The sequence below is a fragment of the Carassius carassius genome, chromosome 7 (assembly GCF_963082965.1).
Source record: "Carassius carassius chromosome 7, fCarCar2.1, whole genome shotgun sequence".
Lineage (NCBI taxonomy): Eukaryota > Metazoa > Chordata > Actinopteri > Cypriniformes > Cyprinidae > Carassius > Carassius carassius.
In genome coordinates this window covers 5,125,484-5,148,742 of record NC_081761.1, presented here as the reverse complement: position 1 = coordinate 5,148,742, position 23,259 = coordinate 5,125,484, and the positions used below count along the sequence as shown (strand labels likewise).

The 23,259-nt window shown below is 34.5% G+C and overlaps 1 protein-coding gene across 2 annotated transcripts in view; it reads right to left on the bottom strand.

Moving 5' to 3' along the window:
* Positions 1-3,458: 3,458 nt before the first annotated feature.
* LOC132143395 (receptor tyrosine-protein kinase erbB-4-like) overlaps positions 3,459-23,259 on the bottom strand; it is a 157,639-nt gene continuing 137,838 nt past the window's right edge. For both annotated transcript variants that reach the window (XM_059553570.1, XM_059553571.1), the window contains exons 20-27: positions 22,638-22,823; positions 13,224-13,379; positions 12,889-12,964; positions 11,914-12,060; positions 10,918-11,015; positions 10,630-10,800; positions 8,168-8,465; positions 3,459-6,540 (exon numbers count right to left, since the gene is read on the bottom strand). In XM_059553570.1, coding sequence (XP_059409553.1) covers positions 5,681-6,540; positions 8,168-8,465; positions 10,630-10,800; positions 10,918-11,015; positions 11,914-12,060; positions 12,889-12,964; positions 13,224-13,379; positions 22,638-22,823 — 1,992 coding nt within the window. In that variant the 3' untranslated portion in view covers positions 3,459-5,680. The remainder of the gene's footprint in view (positions 6,541-8,167; positions 8,466-10,629; positions 10,801-10,917; positions 11,016-11,913; positions 12,061-12,888; positions 12,965-13,223; positions 13,380-22,637; positions 22,824-23,259) is intronic.

The following is a 23,259-nucleotide window of genomic DNA, read 5'->3' as shown; positions in this document are numbered from 1 at the left end:
AGACAGTCCTTTGGTGCTGTTTAAGTACATTTAACTGCATAAGCATTTGCTGTATGCATGCAGTGCAGTCTTATGCAATTCCAACCATCTTCAGATGTGCATTAAAAAAAGATCCCATTTACACTTCTATTTAGCATTGTATATATCTAGCGCATCTTGATACGGTGTAAACAGGCCCTAAAACAGATCCAACAGATCCAGCTCAACATTGTTCACACTGGGGCTCTGAGTTGTATGTGCACTGAAACCCCACTTTTAGTGTGAATGGATTTTGTAGAGAAATAAAGTTAACAAAATGTCTATTTTTGGGCTTACGCCGAGCTTTTATTCTGAACGGCACGCAATGTCTCAGTTGCTTGAACTCCTCCTTCACTAAAACACATTCCCGTCTGCTCTCCCCTCTAATCCAATTTCTTACTATTGTGAGTGAATAGCACATCAAACTCCCTACTGAGGGCATAAAGCACAGTCATGATGGTTTCTCAGAACCTCCTTTTGAAGAGCCAGTAATCCAAGGTCACACATCATCACCCCCACCTCCTCACACAGAGCTTTATGTGCCTTTAAACTCGGGGAAACAGCAGCTATATTTCTGCTGAAAAGTGACTGCTTTGCTCTTACTGTCACATACACGAAGCGCACGTTTTTACACACAAACACAAGCTCTGCTCCAAAGCCCAGTAAGGGTATGGGGATTTAACACATTTACCATTCAAATATTCAAATAAGAAAACTACATGACAATGCTTTCCACATAAAATACTTGATTTTGGTATATTTACAGTGGTGGCCAAATTTATTAGAACACTAGTATTTTCTCCAGCTAAAAAAAAAATGGTTTTAAGTCAGTTATTTCTATCTTTTGCTGTCGACTAAATACAGAAGAACTGTGGTGACGTCTCCAAGATGCGTTGCAGGTAGGTTTTCTTGAATAAACAGGAATGCTAAAAATAAATAAAAAAATAAAGAAATAAAAATGACAAAAGACCATGGTGAAATTACTAAAACAAAAATAAAAATGAAAATGGAAATATTAAAACTAAACTTAAAATGTCAAAATTAAAAACAAAGTAAATAAAATGAAAGTATGTAAAATAAATAATTAAAAAAAATAAATAGTATAATTATAAGTATGCTGAAATAAAAGAAAGCTAAACAGAAATATTTAAAATGACAAAAGCACGATAAAATTCTTAAAACCAAACTAAATATGAAAACTGAAATATTAAAACTAAACTTAAAATTACAATATTCAAACTAAACATAAAGTAAATTAAATAGAAAAATATAAAAAATAAATAATGAAAAAAAATGAATAAATAGTATAATTGTGCTGAAATAAAAGAAAGTTAAACAGAAATATTTAAAATGACAAAAGCACATGACAAAATTACTCAAATAAAAATAAAAATGAAAACTGATATACTTAAAACTACATTAAAATTTAAAATACAAAAGTAAATAAAATAATAATAAAATATGGAAAAATAAATCTAAATATTAATAAACACTATAATATTATAGTACAATAATAAAAAAAAAATAACAGTGCGTTTTGGACTTGCTTTAGTCTCATTACCACGCACTTCTTCTTCAAAATTTGGTCAAAAATAGATTATTTTATAAGTTGCCATTATTTTGATGCATTAGGAGCATGCAAGCGACGCCTAAACATCCTAGATAGGCCATGCACTAGGTTTTGGAAAAGCTCCATAGTTTTGGTGTTGCTCATTCCTCTAGAATTCCCTCTCTCCCTAATCACTTCAAACAGCTGCCACTTTAAACACACACTCATTTATTACAGGTCACCAACACAAAAGGAGACATTCAAAAGGACAATGCTGGCACTGCGCATGAAGATCATCATACCCAATGTACCGAGCGAGACAGGAATGTCTCACTAACTGATCCTGTCAAATAAACATACATGAGTGGAGCACAGGACAAGTTATGGAGCGCTTAGACCTTGAACCTTGCTTATGAGCAATAATAACAGCGGCATTTGTCTTCACGGGAAATCACTGTAGCAATAACATTTTGGTTGAAACTATATAGTATAGTGCAGTGTTGTGATGCTGGAATAGAGAGGACAAAGAGAAACATCCAAAGGCATTTAGGAACAACATGGGTTGAGGTAAACCTCCATGTGCTGACAGTTTGATTCATTTACTGCCTCTGCCTAACTGGAGTAAAGCCTCCATGCAGAGATCAGTGAGCTAAAATACTCTACCTCCTTCACACTAGTTCTTTGTCTTATGAACAAAAGAGAGAGACGCTACTGCAGTCTGGGAGACAGACCATAATGTTTTTAAAAATATAAGCCAGACTGAGGAAAACTGAGACATAATCTGTTATTTATAATGCTGCCTTCATGGAAAAGGATTTTTATTAGCATGGTCCTGTGATAAAAAAAAATAATAATAAAATGAAAATAAACACTTATTGGCGGTTTGGGGTGTTTCAAATAATAATGATAATAATAATAATAATTATAATAATAATAATAATAATAATAATAATAATAATAATAATAATAATAATAATAATAATAATAATGCACCCAAAATGAAGATTTGTTGAAAGCTTAATCACCCTTAGGTCATCCAAGATGTACATGAGTTCAAAATACATGATTTTTTTTGTCGGTTACAGATTATGCGATTTTGATTCCTAAATCTTGTCTTGAACAAGAAACATTTCAGACTACACATTGCTACCTGACAATTCCTGGCACTGGTTGTCTTCCACTATGACACACCATTGTTGTTTATGAATCCTCTACATCAAGCAGATCGTGCTCAAAATCAGGTACAAATTTTGTAGTCTGATCCAGGCTTTATTGGAAAAGATAAATGTAGCATTACATCACTTTCTCGCCAATTGATCCTCTGCTGTGAATGGGTGCTGTCAAAACAGCTCACATCACTTTTGATGGACACGTTTGTTTCTTACAAACACACAGCTTCTCACTTTGCAAGATGTCAATTGATGGACTGGAGTGGTGTGAATTACTGTGATTTTATCAGCTGTTTGGATTATCATTCTGACGGCACCCATTCACTGCAGATGATCCATCGGTGAGCAAGTAATGCATTACTAATTGTCTTAAAATCTGTTCTGATGAAGAAAAAAAAAACTCATCTACATCCTTGGGTATTCTTTTTGAATGAACTTTTCCTTTAATTAAATATTATTTTCCATTCCAATAGCTCACTAATTGTCAGTTCAAAGAATAGTAATTAAAATAAATAAATAGATAGATAAAAAGTAGCTGAAGCAGCAAAAATATTAATCTAACTTGCTGGCAAATCTGATTCGATAGCACCATGGTACGTGTTTGTAAGGGCAAGTTCAGACATGATGGATTTCAACTGAAAAGTGTTGTGAACAAGCTGGTGCTCGTACCATGCAACAACAAAAGACCCTCACATCTCAGACTGTAGGAATTTAAGAACAAGTTCAAAATCTCAAACAAGACCTTTATTGTGTCATTCCATCAAACAGAATTACAACAGGGATGAGATGCATCTTTTGGAATAGCCCCAAAACAAACAACAGTACAAGGCAAAGAATAGATTATAAACAGAAAAGCCAAAAAAATCTTGCTACATCTCCCATGGCTGTTCAGTCGAAAGCAAATCAAAGTCTCATAATTTCAGCATGGTATGTTTAGGACTAAATTTGCACAGTCACAACTTCTTATCTGCTATGACACTCTGACATAATTAATGACAAAAGCCCATTACAGTTTATAAAACATATGAACAGTTTCTCCCTGGCCACAATACAGTCACACTCTCACTGAGAGCAGGATACATTTCCGACAAAACTATTTTCTGTCACAGTACATTGTAAAATTCTCCATTGGAGATCAGTAGTTTGAGTATGTATTGTGCCCTCCATCACCTGTAATATTGCCTTCCAGAATATATGGATCTTGCCGTTAAATTCATTACTAGATGAATTAAATACAACAACATATTTTCAATACATGGTTCCTGGCTCTGAGTGAGTCTATTTGCACATGGGTGGCTCAGTAGTAGTAAATATTCAAATTGGTTTCACATATATTTACAGCAGTTAAAGATTCCAGGTCAAATCACTCCATTGTCACGTCCACCGATGCTTTTGTGCCATTGAGAAAGGCACTTATTTCCCATTAGCTCAAGAAGCTGTATGGCTGCCCATGTGCTCTTTCTCTGCCTGTATATCAGATTTGTTAATAATTCCTATATACGAGTACAAAACTGGGGGAAATTGGTAAGATCTTTAACACGAAGAAGAACGGAATGACTGAAAATAGCAAAATAGCAGTGTAGTCCATTAATAAATCCACTAAAGTACAAGAAGATGCACCAATTTACAATCCACATCATTGTCTCATTCACATAAGAGTTACGGTACACCGGTTTTCTTGAGGGCGATCCTAGATTCGCAATGCATCTGTGTCCTTCAGTCAAGAAAATGGAAGAGAATATAGCTTACGGCATCAACAGCAACAATACAAGATGGAAGGAAAGTGGTCAAAAAGACAGCTGATCTAAACCACAAAGAAACAATAGTAAAGTCCATTTCCTTTAAAAAAAAGAATAGTAAAAAAAAAAACATGAGAATGTGTGATTTCTTGTTTTTCTTTAAATTCCTTACCCAGTGTCCACAATGTTACATTGCACCTAACTGTAGGAGAATCAGTCAGAGGTGAGATTTAAAGGGTTTGTTTGCACAAAAATGAATATTCTTTCATCATTTAACCCATGAAAGCACATAAGACTTTATATTTGAAAAACAAAATATATTGTTATTTTGATATTTTAAAAGATATCTGAGATATTTCTGTCCCATCACCAAAACTTAAAGATATTGCAAAAGAAATTAATATATAGAGGTTTAATCTAAATCTTCTGCAGAGACACGATTGCTTAATGTTATGATTTAATTTAGGCTTTTATTCATAAACACTGATCAATGTACATACATAGAGCTCAGCTATCAAATATGGTAAATGTATGCTCAACCGTACTTGCTTGACACAAGAGAACAAGCAATTCATATGCATTTATTTTACGATATCTTTATGAACGTTTTGAAAGTTTTGTTGAACACTAAAAGAAAGTGGAAAAAAAAGGTAAATAACTGTCATTTATGTAAAGACCTTTTACTTGATACGAATGTAAATTTTTGATCTTTGGTCAAATTTTTCATTAATATTGAATCAAAATGTAAGGTTTTAACAAACCACAAATATATGGTTTAAAAAAAACTGAATAAATTTGACTTTGTTTGTTTGTTTGTTAGTTTTTTAGTACAATGGTCTTTCAGTGGAGGGACATAAATCACTCAGACTTCATTAAAAAAATACAGTATCTTTATTTGTGTTTGAAAGTATTTTAGGTTTGGAGTGACATAAGGGAGAATAAATGATGACAGAATGTCCATTTTTGGTTTACACTTCCCCTTTAAAGGATGTACAGTAGATCTGATTAAATTCGATTTGTTGGAATAGAAAAGATGGAATAGCTTTTGGAATAGTTTAGAGGCACTTCGGTTAATCGGTTTTCCCTTTAAAGTCTGACAAGTCTCCTTCAGTAATTCCTGAAGCTGGGAGCTTTCCTGTTCCTCAGTAATTCCAATTTAGCATATGGTGCTGGTAAAAGAATCTGGCTCTCTAGAACCACGGGCTTTACACTACCGTATTCCTGTGCCGGTAAGGTGGAGGTGGAAGAACCGTTACCGGTCTCCTGTTAAACTCGGAAAGATACTCAGGGTTGTCAGCCACTGTGATGCGACTTCGGATGCTGTGCCTGTAGAGATGTTTGCTTTTGCACACTTGAGTTGGATCTTGAGGGTTTGGTTGGGTCACCTTGGGCGGTAGACTATGCTGCCAGTAGTCAGGATTATCAAAATTCTTCTTTGACTTCCTGTCAACCACTACGGTCCCAGAATGACCTGTTTGAAGCATATTACCTGGATAGACAAGGTGGCCGGGAAGGCCGGATATACTTTTACTAGTGACTGCAGATTTCGCCACTTGAGCCGGATGAGTTGAAGGGCCCGAATGATTCGTCAGACCAGGTTGGATCTGTTGGCTGACGAAGGAGATTTGGGTTAATAACGAGGGATTGCCAGACATGCTGGAGGAATTAGAATCTGCACTGTGTGGCAACTGGGAATGCTGGTCATTTTGGCTCATCAATCTTGTCTGGGGGGGCTGAACAGGTGGAACAGCGAAATGAACATGTGTTCCCTGGCCATGGTGGTGGGCTTTCCCAGTTTGTGTTGAGAGGATAACGTGGCTACTTGCGGTGTTGGCTGCTGTCGTCATCTGTGGCGGGATGGAAGCTCCATTTTTCCTCATAATCTCCTGGTTCGTCCCACTAGTGTTGTTGTATGTGTTGAGGTAAAGGGGTTCATTGATGTACTCATCCTCACCTTTGGGTTTCCTATCAGGGGTGCTGTGGTAACCAGGGTTGTCCAGTGCAGTAATATTTCCATTTTTCCGCTGGTTTACAAAAGGATTCTCCTCGACAGGACTTAAATGGGCTGTAGACAACAAAAGTAAATTAAAACATAATGACAAAAGCTCCATACTTTATATACAGAAGAAACATTGCCACTAATCAATCAATCAATCAATCTTGTCGGTCTGTCTATATTCAGTTTCATTTACATTTTAATTTCTAGCAATTGTTTTAAATGCTTTTTATTATTATTATCATTATTTATATATATATATATATATACACAATTTGTATTAATCTTTTTTTTTTCATTTTAAGTTTTACTCATTTTAGCAACCTATTTACTTCAGATATATGCCAAGGCAGCATTTCTGATGTTAGCTTTTACAATATATCTATTTTATTTTATTTTATTACATTTTTAAAATGACTTAGCAATAGAGTTAGCAACACTGGTATAAGTCAGATAGTAGGTAAGATTAATTTTTACCTTAATCAAAAAGTCATGTAAACAAATGAACTAGATTAAGACCAATTTCCAGCTTTCATAAATCTAAACAGATATATGATTGTATTAATCAGAATTTTGGATCTTGTAAACAATATTATGCATAAATCACCTCATAAATCGAGCACTCGTGAATTGGTGAAAATACAAAGAAATATAATTCTGAGTGACTGATGCAGACAGAACTATTGACGAAACACTGTTTTTTTTTTTTTGAAGAGAAAAGGAGACAGATATTTTACAAACATTAAAAGGAACACGATACATTTGAACAAATTTCATGACCTACATTTTACAATTCATTGCATTCTTGTGTGCTATTGTTCAGGAAATGAATGAGAATTAATGAGCTGATTAAATTACTGTTCGCATAATAAATAAGCAATGTCTCTAGTATTTCCAGAAGAGAACATCAGTGTTAGTTTATTTCAAATATGCTGATTACATGTGTACAGAAATATTCATTCAGCTGTGGAGCATGTGGACATCATCAGAGTAAAGGCTTAAAAAAGAACATGAACATTTATTGTTTATGATGTAAATATGGTCACCAAAAGTAGCAACACTACTTACTTATCTATCTTTTTCAGTTTTTAAAATAAAGTAGCTTTTAATATATATATATTATTTTTACAATATTACTGTTTTGACTGATTTTTATTAAATGCAGCATTGGTGAGCATAAAACATTTTATTGACCCCAAACTTTTGAATGGCCTTCAAATTTAAGTATCCTTAAATAGCTACAGTTAGCTACTGGCTGTAGTTTAACTACTGATACTAGCATAAAAACTGTGAGTAGCCTAACTGTTGTAGTTAACCACCCACAATTCATTGGCACTCCTTAGTTTGAGGCCTCTTGAGGTGAAGGATGAGACCATTAACTGCTGCCAAAATTTGTAATGGAGGAACTCAGAATCTATTGATTTATCATCCTACTCAACCCACCACACTGGATTAATGTTTTACTCCAGACACCCTTTTGTTTTAAACTATCTGAGGTTTAAATGGAATGGCCGCAATATTATCGACCAGAGAATGTGTAATAAAAGACTTTCAGAGCTGATTTACACCAAACTAATTCCCAGTAATACCCAAAAGCGACATGCACATTCCCACACATATTTTTGCTAACATATTTTGAATGCAACTCCTCAAAAAGGACACTGGATATTTCGAATTGCTCTCTTTTTTATTTTACCTGAGGCTGATTTGTTCATAGGACTCATGTAACCATCTTCACCAGTGGCCTTCGGATTCCTTTCTCCGAAAAAGACAGTTGGGTCTGCGCTGTAGCGCTGGCCATCACAGTCATCTCCAGCAGACATGGGCTGTTTTTTCAAGCTCCCGTTACAGTGTTGTTCCTCAAGCGCATCGAGACCTGCACCTTGTGTGCTTAAGGGAATGAAGATGCCACTCGCTGTACCAGAAGAATCATGAGAACAAGCTCCAATCCCGTCTTCTGGACTAAAAACTCTTTCACGACACTTCAGCTGCGGCTATATGGGGAACAAAAATAAAGTTTAGATGGATCATCCACCTTCCTCAATGATTTAGCAATCATTTAGATGTCTAAATCTTTACTTTTATAATGATAGTGCTCAATCACAAATAAAAGGGTGGTTGAAAATTGTAGGGGGTGTCACTGCTAGAAAATAAAATTTTGTACTAAAACTAAGAGTGCATGTGGAAAGATGTGTTTTTGTCTCTCTAATGCTGTCCAAATGCATGTGATGATGATCCAGGATAACAAAATTATATATATATATATATATATATATATATATATATATATATATTTATATATATATATACTTTTTACATTATACATTTTTCTTATAGGAATAATTTAGCCTAAATCTTCTGAAAGTTTACTCGCTCTCAGGTCATCCAAGATGTAGATGAGTTTCTTCATCATGAACAGATTTTTTTTTTACTGTTGCTTCTGGCCAAAATATGAGTACATAATGCAAACTAACACTTCCTCAAGTGAATAAACGTCAATCCCTTGTTGTCCTCTCCACCAACATATTTGTATAAAAGTGTTTTGTAATGTTTTCACCAATAAACTTCTTAATAAATAAGTTGATTATTGTGATGTTTTTATCAGCTGTTTGAGCTCTCATTCTGACGGCACCCATTCACTGTAGAGTATTCATTGGTGAGCAAATGATGTGATGCTAAATTTCTCTAACCCAGTTTCAATGAAGAAACAAACTCTTCTTTCTCTTGTATGGCCTGAGGCTGAGTACATTTTCGGCAAATTGTCCTTTTCTGCCTGCCCAATTGTGTTCCCATAAGCAAAGATAACTGACTAAACAACTTCCATTGACATGAATGGGAATGCTTCTGGATAGTTAAGTATAGATATTTTTGCTTCAAAACAGGTTTTCCAAATACTACTACCCCCTCTTCTTCCCCAGCTGTCTTTAATTGGACAAACTAGTTAATTCCTTATTAAACTGCTGTTAAACAGATAATCCTAACCGTAGACTCACAGTCTTTGTATCTACTGTAGTTCCAGTCCTTCATTTTGATTGGTCAACAGCTGTGGTTCAATTATATTAAAACACAACTATGACCACTTCCCCCAAGGGTTCTATGTATCACATCCTTAGCAGCAATCAATACAGCGTCAAAACTATTCTATGTATAAAGTATTTCAGCAAGATAAAGCTTTTTTTCTGTTACAAGTATGGTACTGTATGTCCATTAATTTACACCATAATGATGTTTGCAAACTCACACTGTGCCACAAATTGGTTTGTTTTAAACTAAATGACAGAAAACAGAAATGTTATCATGCTGAGAGATAAGCAGATGAATGTGTGCAAAAATATCATATATGGCATAAAAAAAATTAAAAAATCACACAGCAGTTGAGAACTGTACCTATTCTATGTCTTTATTTGAACTGTATAAGATAAGGCATGTTACACCGGAATAGTTTCTTGCCATTTATTATTGTTGTCAGGAACTATTTTTTTATTTTTTTTTATTTTTTTTTTGTAGCAGGACTGCATTTAATGAATTTACTTACTTATAGTGAATAAGTCATGGCTGAAGGGCATTGTTAAGCACAACATGAAGCAAATATATATATATATATATATATATATATATATATATATATATATATATATATATTTTTTTTTTTTTTTTTTTTTTTTTTGCTTCATGTTGTGCTTAACAATGCCCTTCAGTCATGACTTATTCACTATAAAGCATGGCCTCTCGTACCTTATTGCTTACATATTTTGTACTGATTTCTTAAGGATCATGTGACACTGAAGACTGGAGTAATGATGCTGAAAAATCAGCATTGCATCACAGAACTAAATTACATTCTAAAATATATTCAAACAGAAGATGTGTTTTCAATTGTAAAAAGTTATTTCACAATATTACAATTTATATTTGTATTTTTGATTAAATAAATGCAGCCTTGGTGAACATAAGATACTTTTTTCAAAAAAAAAAAAGAAAATCATAACTATTACAAAGTTCGGACATGTAGTGTACAATAAAATGATTAAAGAAAAAAAAAAAAAAAGCCACACCGTAAAATATTTTATTTATTTTAAATGAATTGCACTTCATTTAAGGTATACATTTGATCACTTCATCAAGAGAACTGTAAAGGAAGCAAAAAGCTATTCTTACCTTACTGGTATCCATTGGTGGTCTTGATGTGTGAGAAGAAGTAGCGATATTGAAGGTCTGAGGAACCAAGTACTCCTCAGCATCCATCAAGTCATCCAGCTCCTCCTCATCTAGAAGACTCTGGAAGAACTTACTGTGATTGGGGCTGGGCAGCTTCATGCGATCGTCCCCCTGAGAGCAAAAATGACACCATCATACTCTGCGATCACCTTGAGTTAAATGGGTGGTGTAGGACAAAAGTATTGATTTTCAAGGTGACATGTAATACAAAAATAGTCGTATTCTCACCTGTATGACGAGGTATCTCTGAGGGTCTCGTGCCATGCGGCTGAACTCTGCAGCGAGTTCTTTAAACCGAGGCCGACTATCAGCATCAATCATCCAGCCTGGAGGTGAAGACAGTAAGAAATGCCAAGTAGTAACTGCATTTGTCATATACACAGTTTTTATGGATAGTGTAATGCAGTTGCACAAATTCATTTTTTTAGATAGATAGATAGATAGATAGATAGATAGATAGATAGATAGATAGATAGATAGATAGATAGATAGATAGATAGATAGATAGATAGATAGATAGATAGATAGATTTTTCATATCAGAGTTAGAATTTTCACCAAATTACTGAAAGTTCTAATATGCGTCTGACAGGAAGTAACATGCCCTCACCTTGCAGCAGCCTGCTCCTTATTTCCTCCCAATTAATTTCCTGTCAGTTTTCACACTCCAACACATTATCCAAATGAGCAGCAATTACTCACGCAATCACACCACGTTTCATCTCCATCAATATTTTGCATTTCATTGTCCGTGGGGTTACAGATGTCACAGGGAGCAGAATCACAAACAACAGCTTACAGTCAAAATGTAATTAGAATTAATGGGTTCAATCTGCGTCTCATTTCATCTCTCTGGTTTATTTGATTGAACCAGCTGAGAAACCCCAGCGCTCACCCAGCTGCTTATTTCCACAGTCCCCAAGACTGGCTGGCAAAACATGGTGAGCGACTGGGCTAAAAACCACATGACTGCATGTATCTTGAGCTAAATAAAATATCACTGTGTTAGCAGAAAAACTATAGCATGGAAAAATCATGGTAATTCTGTTTTGTGGGCAATAAAGTTATTGTCATAGGTTAGAATTCAATTGCCTTTCAGTATCAATCAAATGGTACACCAGACAAGTGTACTATTTGAATATAAGACATTTGTGTGCTAGCGTGCTAGTGTCATTCTGAAGCATTTGAGCTGCTGATCACATTCAGGGTTCTGCGTGACACTCACATTTGACCATCACCATGTAGACGTCTATGGTGCAGATGGGCGGCTGGGGCAAACGCTCGCCCTTCTCCAAGATGTCTGGAATATCACGTGTGGGAATCCCATCGTAGGGCTTTCCTCCAAACGTCATCAGCTCCCAGATAGTCACCCCTGAATGACAATATATAAAGTCAACACATCATGTTCTATATATAAAAAAATAAATAAAATTAAGCTATGCCACATGCACCAAATGCATTTTATTTTTCTATTATTATATATAAAAAATAGTATTTATATTTTGTAATTGTATCTTATTTTAATGTGCTTTTATAACGTTTTATCTATCAATTGTCAATACTATACTATCAAAATAGTTTTATTAAAATAAAAATATAGAAAAATAAATATAATAATATATAACAATTAATTTAATTTAAAATATTGCATTATATAAAATATTACACAATGTACAGCAAATCTGCAATTTTAAAACCTGAAATCTGTAAAATAATGCATAATTTGAAATTTATTTATATTCTATGGACAATATTATGTCATATTCAGATTACCCAGATACCAACAGAGTGTTAAAGTTTGGGGTCGGTATTGAAAAAAAGTATTTTATGCTCACCAAAGCTTTTTATTTTATTTTAATTAACTTTAAAAACGTAAGTTTATTCCTGTGATTCAAAGTAGAATTTTCAGCATCATTCCTCCAGTCTTAAGTGTCACATGATCAGTCAGAAATCATTTTAATATGCTGATTTGCTGCTCAAGAAACAGTTAAGTAGAGCTACTTAATATTTTTTGTGGAAACCGCGGTACATTTATTTCTGTAAACAGAAAGATTACACGTCTTTGTTGTCACTTTTAATCAATTACTGCATCTTTGCTGAATAAAAGTATTGAGCTCTTTCAAACAAACAAACAAACAAAACTAAATAATAATAATAATAATAATAATAAAATAGGACACTCTAAAAGTGTTTTACTCACCGTAACTCCATATATCACTCTGATGTGTGAACTTTCTGTAATGAATGCACTCCAGGGCCATCCACTTGATAGGCATCTGCATAAGAGAGAATTCTCATTAGGATGTGATCAGCTATATAATAATGCAATCATGCATTAGAAAAAAAATGCACTGCAGTATAAGTAGAAATTAGAATTACAATCAAGTAACTACCATTCTCATAGATTAACATTGATTAATGGTTTGGTATCCAATCCACCATATGAATTACAAAATCACATTAAATCAAATTAAATAATAAAAATGTAAAGTTCAATGATTTCAAATCAGTGTGTCTCGGGTTTTAAACTCTTACCTTCCCTCCATCTGAATTATACTCCTTTTCATCAGCATCCAGCAGTCGAGCAAGTCCAAAATCAGTGATCTTGATGTGGTTTGGAGATTTCACCAGGACATTACGTGCTGCGAGGTCCCTGTGCACCAGCCGCCTCTCCTCCAGATACATCATACCCTGCCAAAGAGGAGATCTAAGGACTTCTAACCAAAAAAACTATGATTATCACAAAAACAACTATGAATCAGTACATTCAGAAGAGCAGAAGTCTGTTAAGAATATTCATCTCACAAAAACTGAAAACTAAATTAGCTGCATTTGAAGTAAAAACAATTTTTTTTTTTCTGGTAAAACAATATTTTTCAGATCTTTACAAACATCCTTACTTGTCTATACCCAAATTGTGACAGTGATGTTTCAGAAATATTGCACTTAAAACAACAGATTTTTTTTTTTTTTTTTTTTACCAGAAATAGAAGCATTAAAACGTATAACATTGTGTAGCAAACAAATTGACATGTTTGAAATTCTGAAGACAGCAATTGTCCCTTGCAAGTTGTGTTTCTTTTGCTGCTCATATTTACTGTGAAAAATATTGAAAGGCACAGTGATATAAAATTGCTTTCATTTCACTCAGTAATATTTCACCAAGAAAAGTTCAATAATACACCCCAAGGGACAACAAAAACGTTTCAAGTGTCCATTTGTATTGAGAAAAAAAAAAAGATGAGAATCATGATGGTAGAACTGGTCTGAATATTTCCAATGTTTTTATTATGAACACAAAATTAAATTGAAGATATCAGTGACCATCAGGCTGTGTTCAAAACAGTAAATGTCTGAAAAGTGAGAAACAGTTCTCTGTAATAGACTGTTCCATTTGCCACATTGCCCACCGTTTCATAGACAATATGTCTATCTCTTTTTTTTTGCCTAAGTGCTGCTCACAATTATTTAGACAGCAGCAACAGAAAAGAAGGCAGACAAAAGTAAGCACATTGTACTACAATGCATTTTGCCCTGAAACTTTTCAACATTACAGACAAATGTGAGAATTGAACCAAGGAGCAGACACCTGACACTGAGAGAGTGAATCATGGACCGATCGATCACCAGCCACACACACACACACACACACACACACACACACCAAGGCCACAGTATGAAACAGTGCAAAAGTTTTTCCAACTGACGCTTTTCAATTACTGTATTAATAAAAAGTGTACTGTACTGTATTAGAAACGTTTTATTACTATCTGTATACAACCTAACAGGTCAACATTAAATATCAGGATATATTTTTACATATCTTGATACATTTTCAAACTTGTTTACAAAGAAATATGCGTTAAGTGTACACTACCCTCTGAAACGCAAATATTGTGAAATATCATTACAGTTTAAAACAGCTGTTTTCTGTTTTAATATATTTTACAACTATGCAACAGAAAAAAAATGAAAATAAAGAAGTAGGTTTAATTAGTAGATTAAGCTAAGTTTAATAATGAAAGATATCTAGATTTATTGATTCATTTATTATGAATATGGTTCTTTTTGTCACTCTTTTACAGATAGAACAATATTTACTGTAAATGGAGAACTTGGCTTCAGATGTCCCTATCCCCATTTCTTACAGTTTATTCTCTAATTTAGCATGTATAATATGCACATTCTCCAGTCACTTAACAGCAATAAAACTTACCCACTCCAAATCATAACTGTGTCAACAGCAGTGCAAGCCCAGCATCTCTCATATGACAAATTACACAGCACTATTCTAGATGAGCAGCATCTTTCCATAGACTTACAAACCATCCGTTTATTTTTTATTAACCATTAAACTGAAATTAATTCCCTCAGGCTTGTTCCGCTCTTCCCTTTCGCCATGACCATTGCTTTAGTACTAAAGGATCAAGTGTTTAATGTCTTACACGCTCCATGGATTTCTAATTCTTTTAAACAGATACAGGACAGAATGAATACTACTTGGCTCAGGTATGCTGAGGATTGTAGTATTCAGCATTTCCATTGGTTGACTGTCAAGTCCCAGAAGTAATCTGTTTTAAATACACTTTCATTTCACTGCACTGTAATTGCATTGGCGTAGCTCCATGCTGGCTCTCCTGAAGTAGCCAAATAAATACATGTAATAAAATTGCTGTTACTTGTACTGTTTTGGCTGATTGGTCTGAAACATTTGTAATTTATTACTGACATCTGTTAATACATAATGATGGCTATACAGTTATGTTGGCTAAACGTCTTGATGAAGGATTTGTTTCTTACAAACACATGCTGTAGGTTGTCACTTTACAAGGCGGTAACTGATGGACTGGAGTGATTTTGGGGATTGTTGTGATGTTTTTATCAGCTATTTGGACCCTCATTCTGACGGCACCCATTAACTGCAGAGGTAATGAAACATTTCTCTAATTTTGCATAAGAGATCAGAAACATGTATTAATACTGTAAATAAAGTAATTTTGAATGGACAGGAGTGAAGGTTGATAAGTAAACACAATCAGATAAGAATACAGGGGCAATAAGTCATTTACTGTGTTATATTATTATTTTATATTATATTAATTACTACTGTGGTTGTTGCCAAGGTTTCAAGGTTTAGATGGTTATGCGCATGGAAATGCTAATGAAGAAATTTCTCCATTTATAATATGCTTCCTTGGATGTTGTAATGCATTTTTAGGAGCATCCATTGCTTTTAGGAGGCTCAAGCTTTTTTGTATATTCAGAGCTTTAACTTCACTTGAAAACAGAGAGAAAGAGACCGCATGGATAAAACAGGCAGCAAAGAGCAGTCCTTTGTGTCCACTGTTTGAGAGCACCCAGATGAAAGTACGAGTAACCTAATCAAAACGCCGCCTGCATTTAGCATAACAAGCCATCTGCATGCCAATCCAGGGAGCGAGACTTAGTGCTGGCATGAGGTGCATTCGGGGGCATTCATAGAGCGACTCCTCATCTCACTCTTTTATGCACCAGCTTTTATGTGTGCATTAATAAAGGTTAAAGTTTCTGTGGAACGGAAGGGAAGAGGGTCCCTCAGTGCCCTATTACAACATATTCTCACCTCTGAATAGACAAATAACAAAATTAGACTCACTTGATTATTTGAAACTAATTAGAGAGTGAAAAAAAAAACACAGGCACTATGGTGAAAGCATGCTTAATTCTGCAGACAATAATGCTGACAAGGGTGGAAAGAGGAAGTGGGCTGGAACGAGAGAGAAGCCATACTCAGCATCACAATGGGAACGGAAAGTGACAGAGAGGACTGGCATAAAACATACCGCAAGGACACATAGAAACCTATGATATTGACCCAAAAAAGATGGGTAATATGGACTGTCAACTATATTACTATTCTACAAGAACACACAGAAGAAATACAGTATACAAAATTAATTGATCAAAAGGAATTGCCATCCACCATTTTTTAATGAAAATCCTCAGATTCAAAAAGACTTCATTCAAAAATACATTTACAGTAGATTCTGTTGTATTTGTGTGTGCTCATCTCAAAAATGCAATCATTCTGAAATGCCTTGAAGGCAGCATCTCTCTATTTAGGGAAAATAATGAAACTCCAAAATGGGAAGAAAAAAATTGCTCCAATATTGCTCCAAATAATTAGATGTTTATTTTATGAACTTAGATATTTACAGACTTAGAACTCTTGCAAATTCAAAGTGAATCAGTCATTATTAAATTATTATTTATTTTATATATATATACATTTATTTTAACATTTATTTTATCATTCATTTTTACTCTTAAAGGGATAATTCAAATTACCCCAAGATTTACCCATCCTCAAGCGATCTTACATCTTTCTTTTTTCAGATAAATACAATCAGAGTTATATATATAAAATATAATATATATATATATATATATATATATATATATATATATATATATATATATATATATATATATATATATATATATATATATATATATATATATATATATATATATATATATATATATATATATATATATATATATTCCTGCCTCTTCTAAGCTTTATAATGGCAGTGAATGGGGATTCAGATTTTGAAACCCAAAAAAAGTGCACCCATCCACCTTAATAAGTACTCCACACGACTCGGGTAATAAAGGCCTTCTGAAGTGAAGCAATACGTTTGTGTAAGTGTGATGTACAAGCATTCATGAGAGACTGGTACCCAAGCAGATGACAGAGGAAATATAGCATAGCATAGGCTCCGGTGAGAATATGCTAGTTTTATTAGAACAAAGTTTTTTTTTTCTTTATAGAAATTTGTACTTCTAATTCGTAACCGGTGTTTGTTTTTCTCTCCTCTGCCCTTCTAACTTCATTACTTCTCACCAGGGCTTATGCTACACCTAAATCCTACATTAACTGCTGAAACACCTCTCTCTCGTGAATGAGCGTATGACAGTAAGCGGAAGCTAGAGACTAGAGTTTATAACATTTTCAATATGGATATTTTTCTTAAACAAACACATTGATTCATTTCAGAAGCCATGTGGAGTACTTTTTATGATGGATGATGGATGCTCTTTTTTAGGGCTTCAAAATTTCAACCATCTTTCACTGTCAATATATATATATATATATATATATATATATATATATATATATAATTTTGATAGTATTTGCCTGAAAGAAGAACATTATACACCTAGGATGGCTTGAGAGTGAGTAAATCATGGGGTGAAATCTTCATTTTGGGGTGAAATATCCCTTCAAAAGGCTAGCTTATTTCTGTGCTAATGCTACATGCTTTAAACTAATAAACAACTCCTAATCTTTCTGATCATATAAATCGATGCCAATCTATTTACAATTCTCACAAAGGAAATGTAATGGTAATGCACTCATGTAAGCTATATCAGCTATATGAGACAAAGTATTTTTGGCATCAAACTACATCGGACCAAAACTTACCAAATATGCAAAAAATACAGATGACATGCTTTTAAAGCTGCAGTCACATTAACCACATTAACCATATGGTCCTGCAGATTCATCACACTGGCCAACAGGAAGCAGTGGCTTGGTTTGAATGTGTCTTCTGTGTGAGCTGTGCTCCATACTATACAGTACATTGCTACACTATTGACAATATAAAATACACAATAAACAAAAGCATGTTTAAGAAACACAAGTTATACGTAACCATATGGTACATGCAGTGGTCAACTACAAGAAATAAACAAATTTGAAATCGCTGAAATCATTCTGTGTGCATGACTGAGTGCTTGTTTTGTTCGAGTTATCCATTTGCTATCACTCACAAATAAACATGTTTGTATATATCAAAACCAAAAGGACTGCACTTAGAGCAATTGTATCCCCTAAACATGCATGAATAATACAGGAACTGCACTAATAAACTCTACATACTGAAACATACTACATACTGTGCACTGGTAATACAAATATAAAAGTCTCCTGAAGCATAACACTGTTTTCCAGAGACATTGTGAGTTTTGTCTTTACCCTAAACCTGTGGACTGACAAGAGCACAGCAGTGAGACTGTCCATCATCTGGATGGGTCTCAAATGACACCTATACTGTACAGGAACACACTGTTTCAGATGCAAAATAGGGCACTTATCTAACAGTACAATAGGTTTTGAGAGAAATAGACTCACTGGCAATGATGCAGCTTACGATGAAATAAAGAAAAAAAAAACAGGAAAAGACTGACAACATTAATGTAGTTCTCCAATGTAAAACACAAAAATGAATAAGTGAAAAGAATGGGACAGAGCATAGAAAAAGAGAATCACGTAAGTCAGTATCCATTTAAACAAGGTTTTCAGGATTATGTCTGGGCAGATTTTGAACAAAAAAAAAGAGAATGTCCAGATCTGAAGAGCAGAGGTGAGCTCCTCTATTCCCAAAGCGTCCCACTGCCCCCTCTCATGGCATCTTCTGAAATGTCACCACTCAGGTAATAAAACAATAAATCTTTTTGATATTTAGAAGAGTAAATATCACGGAGTAACCCTGATTTTTTGAGAAGGTAGAAACAAATAAAAAAGGAAAGAGAAAATGTGGTTATTAATATTACAATACCAAAACTTCAGAGTTCGGCTTTGGCTCATGGTTATTACAGTTAACTCAATCTAAAACCATGGAGAGTAAAAAAATAAAAGAAAATAGTTGCATTCTCTGAGTTCATTACCAAAAGGTACACAAAAGGAGGTTAGAAATGATTACCGTTTGGTTTTGAGAAATGTTAGAGAGAGTAATTGTGGGCTGTAAGGAAAGGTTCTAGAACCTCTCTCACATTTCTTTGAGTCCCAAGAGAAGGAGAGGCTAAGATTAAATGCCCTGAAAAGATGAAGGTGCAAATTAAACCAGAATGCCATTAATTTCCATGTTTCGTTTCTGGTAATGGCTACAATTTCAGTGACACTCTGGCTGACATGGCCTTGGCTTTTCGTTCCAATTACAAACTGCAATTATCTACAAATTAAGCCCAGTGTCACTAGTGGTGTCAACAGCTTACACAACCCCAAACTCTACAGATGAAATCCTACATTGTAACAGACAAACGGATATTTACACACTCATGTGTGGAGTCCTTCTAAGAGGCTCATGAAAAATTTCGTTTAGCAGTTCCTCTAATCTGTTAGAAACCACATTACCTGTATGATACTTCAGCTGAGCAGAATCCACTGGTGTATTTGCTCCTGTGTCCCTCTAACCAACATAATATCATTGGTATTAGTAGGTATTTACTGTATATATAAAGTGTACAGATACCTTTTGTTAAGTTTAAATCCATGTCACTGTTTCAACATTGCAACGAGGAAATTACAATAAATAAATGTGCTAGTAAGTATATTAAGAAAGAAAGAAAGAAAGAAAGAAAGAAAGAAAATGTTGACAGTTTTCTAACTTTTTTGTACAAAAATCAACATTACTAAATTATTTATAAGTCTAAAGCTCAAAAATATCTCATAGTGACTGTTAAAATGATACTTCGAAATTAAACATAGATTCATGCAGAAATGTGAAGCAAACATATGTAAAACCATTTGAAACCTAAACATACCGGAACACAGTTAATATCGTTAATCATCTTATTATGTGGAAAAAACAGAAAAAGTCCCTTTTGTGATTAAATATGGAAAATATATGTCGATAGCCCATCTAGCAGAGTTTTTATATAGGAGTCAGTCTGGAAAGCCATAAGTAGGTACTGCTCTGCAATATAAAAAATCAACAACAGTAGGTTTACCTGTATGCAAATGTGTCATAGAAACCAAGATAAGCTTCTCATTTGGATTCTCCACAGAAAGGCATTAGATGAATGAAAGATGGAATGAATAAGAGGTCTCTGGGACCTGAAGCTCTTTAATGAGGCCAAAGGAGATACGCCTGAAGCAAGAGAAAGCCAACTGTGCAGGGAAATTACACTGAGGTATTCACAATATACTCCGGTTTACCAATCCTGCATCTCAGGAGAACACACAGAGTATGCAAAAGAGTGAATCTTGGAAGAAGATCCCTTTGGCACAATGGGAAATTTCTATGGGGTTCCTAACTGGTGAAACACTTTTCAAAGAAAGCACTCATGATGGCAGACAAAAAGAAACAAAATTACAGAAAATGCCTTATTGTGCATAAGAAAAATGATGTTTTTGGAAAATTATGAATAGCTCTGTAATACTGAGGGTGGAAAATATCAATTATAACATTTGCATCATTTAAACTGCCTCTTGTAAGATAAAAGAACAACTGTAGGCGCAGTACTGAGCTGCTGATGGAAAAGGTGCTTGTGTGTTGGATGTCTGCCCATTGTCATAACTGTAGTGCACAGGGGGTTAACGCCACTTCTGATTGGTCAACTGAAATGTCTTATGATCAAGAAGAGCTAGTTTGTTGCACTTGCTATTGCTTGGAAGATTGAACCTACCAATGTGATGTGGATTCACACTTGTTAACATTTCAGTTAAAAACTGAAGCACGTAACCTGCTTTAAATACATCATCTCATAATGAGTGTAATCTCATCCTCATGCCGAGGTCATTATTTCACTGTGTGCTGGAGCAGTTTGGCAGCTCAATGAGAATTTGGCCGGCAACAGCATTTAAACTTTTCACAGCGTGACCGGGAAAACCTCTAGCAGCGTGTCTGAGTCACCAGCAGAATTCCAAGGCAGGAATAGGCAAGGTTGTCGAGCAGTTTGCTCAACCTACAACCTGATTAATAGGTGCCATTAAGGTAAAGCCCAAAGCCCTGAGTTACAACAAACCAGCACACATCTCTTGAACTCAGCCAATCCATTTACAACAGACAGATTAAATGACCAGCTCTACGGCAGTGGAACAGAGGTAACTTAAACAGGAAAGCTGTGAAATACAACTCAGAGAATCTCCATTGACTTTTACATGACTTCTCCAGCAATTATTTAAAAAGTAAATTAAACAAAAAAATTATATAAGGACTAATGTTGCAGAAAGTTCTGTGCTTCAGTGCTATATTAAGAACCAAATATCGCAGTCCATTATGTCCATATATTGAAATATTTTTATAATTTCATGACCTTAATTATAAGGCAGTGTTGCTTCAGTATTTGTAAAAAAAAAAAAAAAATACACAGCTATAAAGTGTTCAACAACTCAGTTGAAAAGTCACAGATGGTCAGTTTTTTTCAATTAAAAGCTGAAATGAAGACTGATGAATGCCTTTAAAATACATGTTGCCTTCATTTACCCAGCACCTTTAATATAATATTACGCAGCAGACCAACAAAAGAATTTGTACACTAGAAACATTTTTTTTTTTAATTAACATGATCTTAGTGAATAAAGGAAAATACAAGCACAAATGTGTGTGTGTGTGTGTGTGTGTGTGTGTACTAAAATACTTTATCCTACTTCTGCTTGATGTGCAGTACATACCAAACGTTGAAAGACTGATATTACTTTGAAAATACTGTGGTGCTATTAAAACAACACTCTGTTTGTTTGAGCGATCTGAAATGACAGCATTGCCCTGAACATGGCCAAAGTATATGCTCGTCCGATTACTGGAAGATGGGAAAACTACTCTCAAAAGATCTTTGCCACAGGAGATCTTATTCAAATGTCATTTAATTAAGTTTTTTGAGTTTAATTGCAAAGGTAGTGTTGAGGTAGTGTAGGTGTGCATAAAATTATTTTTAATGCATGGAGTTGAGGCAAAGAAGCGACGCAAATTTAAAGCTGTCACTGATGTTTGAACTGCAATATTTGTCCATAAAGGTAAAAAGTACTTTAAACCTGACAACTACTTTAAATCTGACACAGAGAAAAATTGAATAACGGTTTCAGAATCAAGAATCAGAATGAAGTCAAAAGTCAAAATTCTGCAGTATTTACAGGGATACTGTCTGACTGGTTGCACAAACATGTGAAATGCTTCTTACCTTTGCGATCTGCACACACCAGTTGAGCAGCAGCTGGGAGCCGATGTTCTCCTGGTGTTCATGTACGTAGTCCAGCAGGCAGCCGTGGGGCATCAGCTGAGTTACCAGCTGAATAGTGGGACTCAAGCAGACCCCCAAAAGACGCACTAGATGAGGATGATCCATGCTGGCCATGATCAGTGCCTCCTAGAAGACAAAAACAGAAAAAAATAGGGTGTTGAAGTCACACTATAAAAATATTTCTCTGGAGATGTTTTCCCATCAACAACCGAAATGTCTCATAAAGAACGTTAGAATAGTACTTCACAAACATGCTATACAGACATCGTTTTTGTTCACATCTTTTGCAGCATCTCACGTATGTGTGTGCATTTTAATGTGCTGTTCTAATGAAATGTTTTAACTTTTAAAACATTAATTTTAAGACACATCTTCAAAGTATCCAACTTTGCGTAAAAATATATATATATATATATATTGAAATGCTTGTATAATGTGAAATGTATGTTTTGTCACTTCTGTTTACAATCCCCGAGATCCCAAGACAGATTCCAAGACAGAACAGAGTGATACATCAAAACTTAATTATTGCTGCTTTCTGAAATTGTATTACTAATGACTT